At 43.5% G+C, this 13,978-nt stretch overlaps 1 protein-coding gene across 7 annotated transcripts in view; it reads right to left on the reverse strand.

Annotated features, from left to right (window-relative positions):
* Positions 1–4,262: 4,262 nt before the first annotated feature.
* The window catches only part of HIVEP1 (HIVEP zinc finger 1), a 149,339-nt gene continuing 139,623 nt past the window's right edge, over positions 4,263–13,978 (reverse strand). For 6 of the 7 annotated variants that reach the window (XM_058732996.1, XM_058732997.1, XM_058732994.1 and 3 more), the window contains 2 exons: positions 7,330–7,841; positions 4,263–6,116 (listed from right to left, as the gene is read on the reverse strand). In XM_058732996.1, coding sequence (XP_058588979.1) covers positions 4,878–6,116; positions 7,330–7,841 — 1,751 coding nt within the window. In that variant the 3' untranslated portion in view covers positions 4,263–4,877. The remainder of the gene's footprint in view (positions 6,117–7,329; positions 7,842–13,978) is intronic. The other variant, XM_058732992.1, reaches the window with a different exon arrangement.

Genomic DNA, 13,978 nt, shown 5'->3' on the forward strand with positions numbered 1-13,978 from the left:
TTTTGGGACAGAGAGAGACAGAGCATGAACGGGGGAGGGGCAGAGAGAGAGGGAGACACAGAATCGGAAACAGGCTCCAGGCTCCGAGCCATCAGCCCAGAGCCTGATGCGGGGCTCGAACTCACGGACCGCGAGATCGTGACCTGGCTGAAGTCGGACGCTTAACCGACTGCGCCACCCAGGCGCCCCAGGGATAAATCTTAACCACATCCTCTGTCGGTGATGTCCTTCCCTTCTATCGTTTCGGCTTAGTGAAGTCCCTTCGAGGCCACGCTGGAATGTCACATGCTCCATAAAGCGCTCCCTGATCAATTTAACCAGGAGCTCTTCCTTATTTGTTCTAATGCTCTTGGTTATATACATATCGCCTTACTAGTGGACGCCTGAAACCACAGAGTAGTACTGACCTCTATTTACGATGTTTTTTTTCCAATACATTCATGCCTGTGAAAAAGTGTAACTTATCAATGAGGCACATTAGAAGATCAACAGGAACTAATGATAAAATAGAACCATTGTAGTATACCAAAATGGAAATCAGGTGCGTGGTCGCTTTCGCTCAAAAGATCTTCCTGTACCATACACACCCCCTTGTGATGATGAGAGGGGATGGAGGGAGGTGAAAGACACGGGCACCACTACTGACCTGCTGGGGGTGGGCCAGAGGGAGACCACCTGCTTCTGGGCCGAGGTAGGCTGCGGTGACCGAACCCGTGAACCCGCGGAAGGTGAAGCTCCTTCGCCTCTTGAGATCCTCTGCGCCTTGTGCTTGTTCTACTAGGACGTAAGCTCCTACAGAATAGATGCTATTTAGTTTGCATTTAATTCCTATCTCCAAAGTGCTCTCTACATTCTCGGTGCTAAATATTTGTGGAAAGCCCGAGCGAAGCCTCTTTTCCACTTAGGTTGGTTCCCAGACACAATTTTATTTATTTTAAAGTTTATTTATTTTGAGAGAGAGAGAGAGAGAGAGAGAGAGAGAGAGTGCAGGAGAGTGAGCAGGCAGTGGGAGAGAGAGAATCCCAAGCAGGGTCCGAGCTGTCAGCAGACCAGGCACGATTTTAAGTCACAGAGTCATCTCAGCTATTTTTATTGGATTGCGTAGCATTATCTCTAGAGCCCCAAATCCCACCCTTCTTCAAAATGCAACAGTCCCTAACATAGACAAATCACTAATTACTGCAGATAAAAACTTTCTTAACTCTCAAAATGTTTACAGTCTGTGGTTTCTAAGATACGTGTGGTCTGGTATTATTCTCTAGTTTATATGGCCTAAGTCTTAAGCAAGCATGATCCTTTGGGGTAGAAAGTGTGCTTTCTAATTTCTTTTGTATCTTGCATAGTATTGGAGTTTGTTGGTACTTACTACAAGTGCTGGGTTTTGGATGCCTAAATCTGCTTCGGACCCGAGCCTGGTTCAGAGGAGAGGGAACACCAAGGAGTGGGTTATATCTCTGCTTTAACTCTTATGTCTACAGTGCCTGCACAGAACCTTGTATGTATTCAAGGTTCTAGATGAACCCGATATACTTAAAGGCCTCATGACTTTCAGATTACATAATTTGTAGAAAAAAAAAGTTTTACCAGTTTTGCTTTAAATTTCTTCTTGTAATGACGGCAGAGAGTCAGGGTCATTAAAAGATAAATATATAAATAATAACCTTCATTGACGGTTAAAGAGATAACTCCAAGTCATGGGAAATCAGTTCGGCAGAAGATTCTTGTCTTAGATTTAATATCCCGTGTTTAGAATGGATAGGTAGTTTTGAGACAAACCTACTTTAATAAAAGTCACCTTTTGGTGTGGCTTAAACTTGATCTCAAAGTGTAAGCTTAAAAACGGAAAAGTTAAGAAGCTCATTGATGTTATATTTTGACCTGAGCACACATCAAGAAATATCAACAGTCTTCCAACAAAAATAATGAACATCTCCGTAATCCTTGTTAAGCCCCATCATTTAAAATTCAGATTAGAGATTAAGAGTATTATTTATACTGTTTCTGTGAAGTGAAATGAAAGTCACAGCTGTATTATTAAAAAAAATGAGAAACAAAACCTCTACATGAAATATTATCAGTTAATTATCATTCTGAAAACATTAAGTATCATTATAGCCTAAAGTTGAAAGAATGAAAACAAGTTACTTGAATGTCACTGATGTCCATTAACTCAACATTTTCATAAAATGGATCTAGCAACTTTTGAAAACTAGAAAGATGAACTTTTTTTTTTTTAGAAGTTTTATTAGGTGAGATTTATTTATTTTCTTTAATCTCTACCCCCACCATGGGGCTCGAACTCACGACCCTGACATCAGGAGTCACGTGCCCTACCAACTGAGCCAGCCAGGCACCCCAGACCTTTGGCTCTTTAGCTACAACACTTCTGAGAGTGACATTGCTGTGGGTTCATAAAAGAAGATACTGAATTGACTCACATTATGCTTTTCATAAACGCATAACTGTTTTGCTAATAACATCATCGGGATTTGCTATGGTCATTGTGCTCTCGGTCTCTAGTGACCTGTCTCTTTCATGACAGTACAAGAGAGTAAGTCACATGTAGTCTCACTAGCTGTCTGGATTGCATCATTTGAAAGTCACGCATATTTAAGAATAACAATGCTCCTTAGGAAAAGATGACTTTGCAGAAAGTGTTCAACATTATTTCCTTGTATTTTGTTTACATAACTATTTCAAAATATAATGGCTCACACTTAGGTTATAATGGCTCAGACTTAGGTAATGTTTCTTACTTAGCTGTATATTTCAAATGCCAGCAAAATATTTGCAAGCCACATTAGAGTACTAAAGTCACTAATATTAAAGGTATGTGTATAATGTAATGAATCTTAAAAAGTCAAGACTGCAAAAGACGCTTAAGATACATGGCAGCATTAGATAAAATTCTCAAGGGGGCATCCAATTATATCACAACATTTGGTATTTGGTTAAATGTAGGAAAATTAAGAAAATTCTCCCTCTACAAACTAAAAAGAAACACCCAATCCTGAAATTCTGAGCATTACTTTTGAATTTAGAGAAGTTATACATACCTAAAATGTGATTACACAATAAAAATGTTACACTGCTTTAAAATTTTTGGCCAAGTACAACAAAAAGTGTAATAGAAAGCATGACATGAAGTTAAAACAGTAATTTTGAGGTATTTGATGGATAATGGACTTCATTTTCAACAACCATATTGATAGATGGATATAATAGAAGTTTCTAGGATTCTTTTCAAATCTATCTTGAAATATAAAGTTTGTTTTTTTTATATTTTTGAGAGAATTTTGGTACTTAATCTGTCGGTAAGTGTAAATAAAAATTTAAGCATGCGTCAAAAGCATCACAGACCCATCAGAGCCTGCTGTGGCCAGAGTGCCTTCTAGAGATAATTTAGGTTTAGGGCATGCCGACCGAGATGGCAGGTGCCTTTCCCAAAGTCACAGGAAGCGGGGGCTCACGAATAGCAGGTCTCCAAACTCCTTAGAATACTTCCCCCAAACAGTCTGTGGTCTCAACGGCTTCAGAGCCCTGGTATCCCCACAAAGGAGGCCGCCTTTAAAAAATGTGAATGCATTGCCTTCACGATGTGCGACATACTCAATTCCAACCTTAAAACACGTTCTCACAGATCCAGCATCTGTAACGCTTAGGTCATAATGTGAATCGCTGCAAAGGTAACTGAATTTTTTTCTGAATAAGGGCAGTTAAGCCTCCCGGGACAGGAAAGCATCATTTCTAAAGAGAATCACGTAAATAATTCAAAGTCTGAATTTGGTTCTTCTGTAAATCTTGGGCCCTCCGTGGTTCGGTACTGGTCAGAGAGCTCTCGGAGCGTAAAAAAACAGGACTTATTAGGAGGGAAAGAAAGAGTCCGTGGCTACTGGACAGACCTGGGGGTGGAGCATGGGCCTCAGCCAAGTTCTCAGGACAACTGTTTTTGTAACTTATTTTCTGTTTACCAGAAATGGTCCCACCTGCACTGAGGAAGTTTGCCCATTCCAGGCTCTGTGCCATATGCATTTACAAAAAGAGTTCTAAGTAGCGAACCTTCTAGAAGTTCATGGCTATGAAGTTACTCCTCACAGTTGGGTGGGTTTCACGGAGTTTCGCACGGCAGTAACACCAGTAAAGCCCCCGTTTCTCAAAACTAAGGGTGAGGCTGAGCGTAGACAGAATGTGACCTACGGCTATTTTCGGAACACAGATTACTGATCGCCAAATATACAAAGAAGGCACAAGTGAAGCAAAGGTAAAGTCAGTAAACAATATTTTACTGAAACATTTCATGACACAGAAAATCTGTCTGAAGTGTAAAGTTACTGTCTTACACAGGAAGGACAGACCCATTTTCAAAGACTAATATGAATACAATAAATATGGAGTTTACATACTAATTTATACACAGAAACTCTGCCCCACAGCCATAAAAATTTATATTTAACAGTGCAACATATAATTTAATCATTTGATTTGACAGGGTTTTTTTTTTTTTTCTTTCTAAACACAAATAACTACCTGGTTTTCATATACATATATAATATATATTTTATGTATATAGATATTCAACAATCTGTACAGCTTCTAAACATAAACTCCTAAAAGGCACAAGTGTCTATACAACATGTACAAAAATGGCTGGAGCGGACACAAAACAACAATTATTGGTCAAAAGTTCATGATTGCACAAAGATTAGTCATGAGTTTATGTCAGAAAAATGTGCTTTAAGGAAAGGAGGGTTTTCAAAGAAACCTTTAAGTGTTATATAAAAAAAAAAAACAAAAAAACCAAAAAAACACAAAAAAACCCCAAAACCAACCCCACCAAAAGCCCAGACCAAACCAAACCCCCCCCAAGTCGAGGCCCACTAGGTGGCGATCACGAGCCTGTCCTCATCGTCGTCACTACTCACGTCGCTGAACTGCGCGGTGGCCTGCCTTCGGGGCGGCGCTGCGGGCCCGGGCACCTGCCCCTCTGGGGAGCGAGTCCGTAGGCCGCAAGGCTCCAGGGAAGCTTCGGGACGCACCTGCAGCAGAGGTTCGGCCGAGGCGGCTGGTTTGCCCTGCAGGGGGGCGAGCTCGTGCCTGGGCTTCACGTGATTCACGGCGGCGGCCTTGCCCGCGTCCGCTTTCCTTGAGCCGTCGGGCCGGCCGGGGTCTCTCGCGGGGGCAGACGCATCTAGAACGTGTGTTGCATTTTCCCGCTGGACTTGGGGGGACCCCTGAGGAGACGAGGCCCCGCCGCCCTGATCTGCGCCGGCTCCCGAAGTCGGCCTGGGGGGCGCCTCCCGCGCCCTGGGTTGGGAAGGGGGCATCTCGGGAACCCCCGGCGGGTCGGCGGGCACTTGACCGACAGAGGGGATTAAAGTGGGCAAGGCAATGTTCAGGATCTGGAGGCCTGGAATGTGCGCCTGAGGGGTGGGGCTGCTCTGCGGGGAGGGGTTTGCGGTGAGAACCTGCAGGCCCACGGCACTGAGCGCCAGCCCCGGCGGGTGCACCTGCGGGGCCACGTTGGTGTTGGCCAGGCCCAGGATGTTGACGGTCTCCACGCCCAGCGACGGCAGCGGCTGCAATGCCTGCGTGCTGAGGTTCTGAAGGCCCGGCACGCGGATTTGGCCAATGGGAATACACGGCACCACGCCGCTCAATTCGGCCACTCCGGCGGGGCTGGGAGCGCCGGAAACTTCTGCGACCGAATCCCCGGGCGGGCCCACAGTTCTGTGAATCACATTGACGGCGGGGATCGTGAGCTGCATCGGCCCCGCCGGGATGGGCACGAACGTGGAGTACGTGAGGCCGGCGGGGACCACGTGGATTCCCCCAACTGGAACCATGTTGTAAGGTGTCCTGGACTGCTGTTGAGAATGCAGAGGGAGGTGGCTGAACAGATGAGTCTGGGGAGAGGGCAGGCCCGGAGGGGTCTGGAGGGTCACTTTCTGCTTCTGCTCTTGGGCGTCAGGCTGAGGCGAGGCCCCTGAGGGAGCCCCCACTGCTGTGTGCGGGCCGCGCTCAGCGGCAGGAGGGGGTCGTCGCACGCAAGCGGTGCCCTGAAAGACAACAGACAAAACCCCTTTCCAGCGAAACTGCCAGCGTAAAATCTCCTCTTCCTAACGAGGAGAAAGCATGTATATTCACATAAAAATGACAGGCCTGCTAAAAAATGATGTCTTCGTTATAAAAAAGAAATTCCCAACTAAAAAATCTATTATGTCTTTAATCTCTAGGGCAAGGAACAGCAACGCATTTCATGGAATACTTTGCAGTTTTACAAATTTCCTCCTTCCCTTTCCCTTTCCCTTCCCTTCCTCCCCTCCCCTCTTTTCCTACCTTCACCTCTTCCCTCCCTCCCTCCCTTGCTTCCTATGTTTGTGAAAGGTCTACTGAAAATCAGATTTCCAGGCACTGGCAGGTATGTAAGTGACCTGGGATAGAGAAGCTGAGAACATAGGTGACCAGTCTGGAAGTAATTTAATTTAAATATCAAGTATAATTTAAATATTAATGCAATTATGTTAAATTATATTCATTTAGAATAGCCTATAGAAATCTGAGCTTTCACAGACTTTTTCGTTTTCTCCAGTGTTACCTAGCAAACCAAGATCTGCCACATTCAGAAATAAACCCTATGGCCATCGTCGATACATACAAGACATAAGAGAAGGTAAGAGACGTTAAGAGGTCAGTGGGATGAATATATTCGGCGTAGAATTAAACACTCCTCATGAGCCACCAGGGGTAAAAAGCACCCAGAGGGTGGCTTTCTGCAGGCCCGTGTCTGGCCCCGAGCTGGTTCTCCGGCAGGAAGCTTTCCCAAGCTGTCACAGCAATTTCATCATTCAAGCAAAGTGAACTTCTTGATACATTTTTGGGGGCCACATTAACTTTGCCACAGACACTGGTCGCTGTCGTGTCGACAGGGGCAAAGTGCAAAACGTTTGGATAATTTAGCACAGATCCGTCACATCAATCGATGCCAATGGAAAAACAATTCAGGGCAAGCGAGGGGGATAAATAGGTCCCAAGAGTCAGGTTCCCAATTGGAACATATATATTTTTAAAAAGGAGTGTAGTTTTAGAGAACCATTTGGTTCTTTCACAGATTTATGTGAAGTAACATGTGACCTCTGATTAAAATACCTAGCAAGAATCCAGGGGGCATAAGTAAAGTCCTTTGCCTTTAAATACAACCAAAACTTGCACTTGAACCCACTGACTTAGCCATAAATTAAAAAACAAAAAACAAAAAACAAAAACTTAGTACATTATTTTCTTGAGCCATGAGGATCCCCCTGTGGGGAAACCCTACAACAAGACATTTACCTGGGTTAAAGTAGTGTTCTTTCCGGCCACAGAACTTCCCAGAATTTCTTCCGATTCAGGGTAGTCTACAGACATCTGGTGACACGGGGACCTGGGCGTGGCCTCCGGTGACCTAGAAGAGTCGACGGGAGCAGCCGTTTCTTCTCCGTCTTTTGCGGCGAGTGGCCCAGTCTTCACCGGAGACTCTGTCTTCCGGCTGTGGTCTGACTGCACCGTGCTAAGTACGGTCATCTTGGTGGGCAAGGCTCTGGGTAGAACGTCCATCGGGTCCGCGTGCGCCCCAGAAAAGCAGTCGGCGATCCTGACGTCCTCCTCTGTGCTCCCAGGATCCTGGAGGCCACCTCTAGACGGAAGATGCTGCGGGCTGGCCGTAACGGAGGGAGCCGCTGACAAGACAGATTCAGCCTGACTGTCTTCATCGTCATCTTCATTTTCATTATCGTCCTCATCCGGGCCATCCGACTCTTCAAGGTCATACCCAGACCGCTCGAAACCAAATCTTTGCTTCTCATCTAATAAAAACAACCGAGGGGCGATGTTATAGCATGTTTCGCATGTGGACAGGTGCAGCATTTTATTTTCTTTTAGTTTTTATAAGCTTGGCAATGCTGTGAGGACCATAACAGAGAAGGGCCCTACTCACAGAAAGTCTCCAGTTTAGCCGAGGAGGGGTGGCAGGGGGGAGAATAAGTCAGTCGGGCCAGGAATCAGACAAGCGGGGCGCTGACAGAGAGTGGCATGGCCAGTACACTTGTCAGGGACGCAGAATGTGAAATGGGCCTCGGGAGGTTAGGCAGGTGAGGATAATATACCAAGAAAATCAGAAATAAAGGCCTCAACTATTTTTTTTTTTAATTTTTTAACGTTTATTTATTTTTTGAGTGACAGAGAGAGACAGAGCACGAGCAGGGAAGGTGCAGAGAGAGAGACACACACACAATCGGAAGCAGGCTCCAGGCTCTGAGCTGTCAGCACAGAGCCCGTGAAGGACTCAACCATTAAAGAAGACGGGAAGATATAAAAAATTTGACAGAGTTCAACACAACTCTTCCTGAGCTCTAGCTACTTCTCTGCCTCTCTTTTGAACAAACTGAAACAAAAAGCAAAACAAACTGATGGCATTTAGATTTGTGAGCCCAATAATTTTATTTGATAATTCTATGAAATATGTGAACTGATATTTGGATAGTATTTTAGAGAGGTTTCCATTGTGCTCTGGGTAGTAATACTCTCTAGGACTTAAGACTTCTACCTTTTTCTTTTCTTTTCGCTAAGAGAGGTGCTAAATTTTCCTGTCATTTTTTCCCTATGGTAATCCAACTCGCTCCTCACAGGAAGAGGAACCATAACTAATAAGAGTCATTAGTATCAGCCTCATAACGTCACACGGGACCGTGTTTAACAAAGAAGATTCAGGAAGGTCCAGGGAATAGTTTCTTAATTCTCGTAAGATCATGTGGAAACTGGATTTAAATTTTTATCTGTTCAGAATCTCACAAAATTAGAGGTTCTTTCCCTTAGAAAGCTAATAAACTTTTAAAAAGTTAAATGGCAGATGAATGCAACACCTCTACCCCAAATCTCTGGCGCTGAGCTATAATAAAGAAGGTATCAGAATGTATTCAGCTTAGTTGTGAACCATTCTGGCATTTACGCATACTTTTAACATTCTGCATTTATGTATACTTTCTGAGCAGGAAAAATAATAGGGAAATAAGCAACACGTTTGCTTCCTGCATATCCCAAATGGTCTGCATATTAATTGATTTTACTATTCCTTCTATACTACCAAGTTCTTAGAGAAAAGTCTCAAAGGATCGACACCAAACCGTTGGAGGCTGATTATTTCAAGAGGATGGAATGGACTAGAACTTTTCTGCTGTTGATCTCAAGCACGTTACTTTTACAATTAAAACATTCAAGGACAAAACACATTCATTTAGGTTACTTTAACACATGATTTCATATGCTTTTTGCTTTGAGGGTTCTGCTGGTTTTGCTATGAAATAATGCTAATATCCTGAATCCCACCAGGCGCCCGTGCTAGAGATGGAATGGGTGATTTCTGGGTAAATGGCCTGCCCCCTGCCTCACAGATAGCTCTCCTGACCCCTATCAGATGGTTGAAATTCTAAAATTGGAGTCACTCCCAATTTGTTTTGAATTTGCTCCAACAGTGCCGAGTCAGACATATTTTAAGAGACTGAGGGGAAAGTGGGAAAGAAAATCTAAAGACATGAGATGACCAGGGAACAGGTTACCAGACAGGCTGACTTCACCAGAGGCGAGCCCAGCTCCAAAGTCTAACTAGGGTAAGATGTGCTTTCACTTAAAAATTATTACTCTATCTTAAACAAACAAACAAACAAACAAGGCTATCTTCATATTGATGACTTTTTCAATATTCCCTATAAAGCTGAGGTCCCCGTCAATCAAACACTCCAAACCGTAAGCAGAGACGGTGTCTGTGGGAAGAGAGTAGACATAAGCCAGCATCATCTGGGGTGTGTGCGATGGGACGCTGGCCAGGAGGGTTCAGCTCAACAGATGACAGGCTGGTCAGAGCCAAGTATGGACTGCCCGCGTTGTGTGAATCCTCTGAAGCTACTCTTTCCTGCAGGCTCTGTGCCATGAACCCCATTCAAGTCCTCACAGGAAAGAGTGTGAAGTATCCCCTGTTGTCCAGATCTGGGGGACAGGCGCCGTAGCCAGAGAGAAGGAACAAGACATTCCACCTGGATCTGCTTCCTCTCGCTCCTTTAGGGAAAAACACTGCGGAGGGAAGGGCACAAGCACGGCTGCCCTTAGGAACCTAGTGAAAACTTACTGCAGTGGGGAGAGGGGATGAACAGGAGAAAAAACACAGCTCTGCTCCTTGAGGAAGGACAAGATTACCAGCTGAGTCCCCCACAACAGCTGAGGGAGTGGTGGGAGAACACAAGTGCCACGGCCCAGGAACCTAAAAGCATGGCGCGTGTGGGAGTCTGAGGCTGAATCGGAACCCGAGGGCATCCTGTCCTCCTCCTCACCCCTAAATGCCAAGCTAAGATCTTTACATAACGGGTAACAGCCGAAAACTGTTGGGAGAGGGACAGGAGATGAACGGGAATGTGTAGACTGACACTCACTGAGACACCTAAAACTGGGACTGAAATGGGCATTGCCCTCCTAATCAACCCCTCCTCCCCCAAAGACAAGTTAAGTCTAGAGGAATCTGAAGCCTCTGGTGCTGGAAGCCTGCCGTATCTATAACGTATCACACACCTGCAGCCCCACTTCTAACTACAAAAACTCTTGATGCCCACACTAAAGGCCCGGCAGGAGAGGCACACCTGTCAAGAGGCAGGAAGCCTATTTACGTAGTCTCCACTGTCTTACACAAGATGTCTAGCTCTCGTAACAAAAATTATGAGACATACAAAAAGGCAGGAAAAAAAAAAAAAACATATGCAGAAGAGAAAAAGCAATCAGAACCAGTCGGATAGGACACAGATGTCAGAAGCATCAGAGAATTCAAACTAATTGATGGGTTAAAGGCTTGTGGACCACCCGCAGTGTCCAGTGGGAATTTCAGCTGAGAGCTGGACATAGGTGACGGAGAAGGCAGTGAGATGCTACAAATGAAAAACAAAGTAACAATGACAACAAGAAAATGGCCAAACCCAGAGTTCTATGCTCAACGGAAACAGTGTTCAAAGACGAAGGAGAAATGCAGACTTTCTTAGAAAAATACAAACGGAGGGGATTCACTGCCAGTAGACTTACTTGACAGTAAATGTTCAAGGAAACTCTTTGGGCAGAGAGGATACGGGCTCAGAAGGGAATGTGGATCGACACCAAAAGCTGAAGAGTATCAGAAGCAGAATAAGGATTCTTTCTGTAAAGTTTTAATTGCTTGCTCTAAAAGACAACTGAACATCTGTGGCAGACATAATGGACCGGGTGTTTACGGCACCGGGAAACGTAGACAGTATGAAAACAACAGCACAAATAACAGAGAGGAGGTATTGTGAATACAGTTACAAAGTCTCTAAGCTGCATGTGAAGTAATGCAGCATTATGTAAAGGAAGACAACTAAATTTTCTAAAAAGGGGTAAATAACAAAGTCAAGGAGATAAAACAGAGTCATAAAAAAAAATGCGCAATTAAGTCATAAAAAGAAAAAAAAATAAATAAATAAACCACACCCAGGTGGCAAGGTGGTAGGTTTTATTCTACTACATGAAAAATAACATTAAAAGGAATTCAAGTCTAATACCTTAATTAAAAGACAAATTGCTAGACTGGATTAAGCAAGCAAGTGCCAAGTATATATACTATATACAAAAAAACCCATTTTAAACAAAGACATAAACAGATTGAAAATAAAGTTTGGAGAAAAGTATACCTTACAACATTAACGAAATCACAGCTGGAAAAACTGTATCAGTATCAGGCAAAGTAGATTTCAGAACAAAGAATACTATCAAGAATGAACAGGAACATTACATCATGATAAAAGACATATAATCCTAAACGTATATCAACTAATAAACCAGAGCCTCAAAATAAATGGGGCTAAAACTGAAAAAAGTAATAAACCAATCCACAATTAGAGTTGAAGATTTTAACATCCCACTCTTAGTAAGTGATGGAACAAGCGTACAGAAAATGAGTGACAACACAGAAGGAAGACCTGAAAAACACTATCAATTAACTAGTCCCAGCTGACAGTTATAGAACATTCCAAGCAATAACACACTATGCTTTCCTTATAAGTATACATGGAATGTTCACCAATCTCTGCCATATTCAGAGCTACGAAGCAAACCTCAACACATTTAAGTTAATAAAAGTCACAGAGTAAGTATTCAGATGAAAACAGAATCAAACTAGAAATCAATAATTGGAAGATACCTGAAAATCTTCCAATATTCCAGACTTACGAAACATATTCCTAAATAATCTGTGGGTCAAAGAGTAAGTCTCAAAGAAAGGTTAGAAATACTTTGAGGTAGATGAATTTATATTTAAAAAAAAATTTTTTTTTAACGTTTATTTATTTTTGAGACAGAGAGACAGAGCATGAACGGGGGAGGGTCAGAGAGAGAGGGAGACACAGAATCTGAAACAGGCTCCAGGCTCTGAGCTGTCAGCACAGAGCCTGACGCGGGGCTCGAACCCACGGACCGTGAGATCATGACCTGAGCCGAAGTCGGACGCTTAACCGACCGAGCCACCCAGGCGCCCCATATTTTTAAAATGTTTATTTATTTTTTTTTTAATTTTTTTTTCAACGTTTTTTATTTATTTTTTGGGACAGAGAGAGACAAGAGCATGAATGGGGGAGGGTCAGAGAGAGAGGGAGACACAGAATCGGAAACAGGCTCCAGGCTCCGAGCCGTCAGCCCAGAGCCCGACGCGGGGCTTGAACTCACGGACCGCGAGATCGTGACCTGGCTGAAGTCGGACGCTTAACCGACTGCGCCACCCAGGCGCCCCAAAATGTTTATTTATTTTTGAGAGAGAGAGAGAAAGAGCATGGGGGAAGGGTAGAGAGCGAGGGAGACAGAGGATCTGAAGCGGGCTCTATGCTGATAGCAGAGAGATGGATGTAGGGCTTGAACTCATGAACTATGAGATCATGACCTCAGCTGAAGTTGGACGCTTAACTGACGGAACCATCCAGGCGCTCCTGAGCTAGATGAATATTAAAATATAACACTCAAATTGTGGCATGCAGCTAAAGAAGTGGTTATTGAGAAACTTACTGTATCAAACACTTCTGTTAGGAGAGAGGTCTCAAATAAATAATCTAAGTTCTCCCCTTTAGAAATGAAAAAGAGAAACCAAAACTAAACCCAAAGCAGGGAGCAGAAAGGAAATAACAGATATGAGAACAGAAATAAAGAAACTGAAAAAAGAAAAACAGGAATCCAATAAAACCAGAAGCTGGGTCTTTGGGGAAAGAAATGAAAAAAAAAAATTGACAAACATCTAGTAATACTGGCCAAGGGGAAAAAAAAAGATACAAATCACCAGCAACAGGAAAGAAAAAGGGGATATTACTACAAACCCATAGATATTAAAAGGATAATAAATCTATTAAAAACTCTATTGCCCACCAATGAACAGCTAGAATTCAAAATTAAAGATACAATACTATTTGGGGCTTCTGGGTGGCTCAATTGGTTAAGCGTCTGACTTCAGCTCAGGTCATGATCTTGTGGTTTGTGAGTTCGAGCCCCGCGTCGGGCTCTGTGCTGACAGCTCGGGGCCTGGAGCCTGCTTTGGATTCTGTGTCTCCCTCTCTGTCTGCCCCTCCCCCACGTGTGCACGGGCACACAGGTGTATGTGCACGTGCACTCTCCCGCTCTCAAAAATAAATAAACATTAAAAAAAAAACCCACAATGCCATTTAAAATAGCACCAAAAGAATAAAATTTAAAAATGTGCAGGATTTGTAGGTTGAAAACTACAAAATACTAGTTAAAGAAACCAAAGACAGAAGTAAATGAAGACATCTAGTATATTCATAGACAGACTGGAAGTTTCAATATTGTTAAGGTAGCCTTTCTCCCAAATTCAATCTATAGATGCAATACAATCGCAATAAAAATCTCACAAAATCTCACAAAAAAGCTCAGTCAGTTAAGCATCCGACTCTTG

The sequence above is a fragment of the Neofelis nebulosa genome, chromosome 6, assembly GCF_028018385.1.
Source record: "Neofelis nebulosa isolate mNeoNeb1 chromosome 6, mNeoNeb1.pri, whole genome shotgun sequence".
Lineage (NCBI taxonomy): Eukaryota > Metazoa > Chordata > Mammalia > Carnivora > Felidae > Neofelis > Neofelis nebulosa.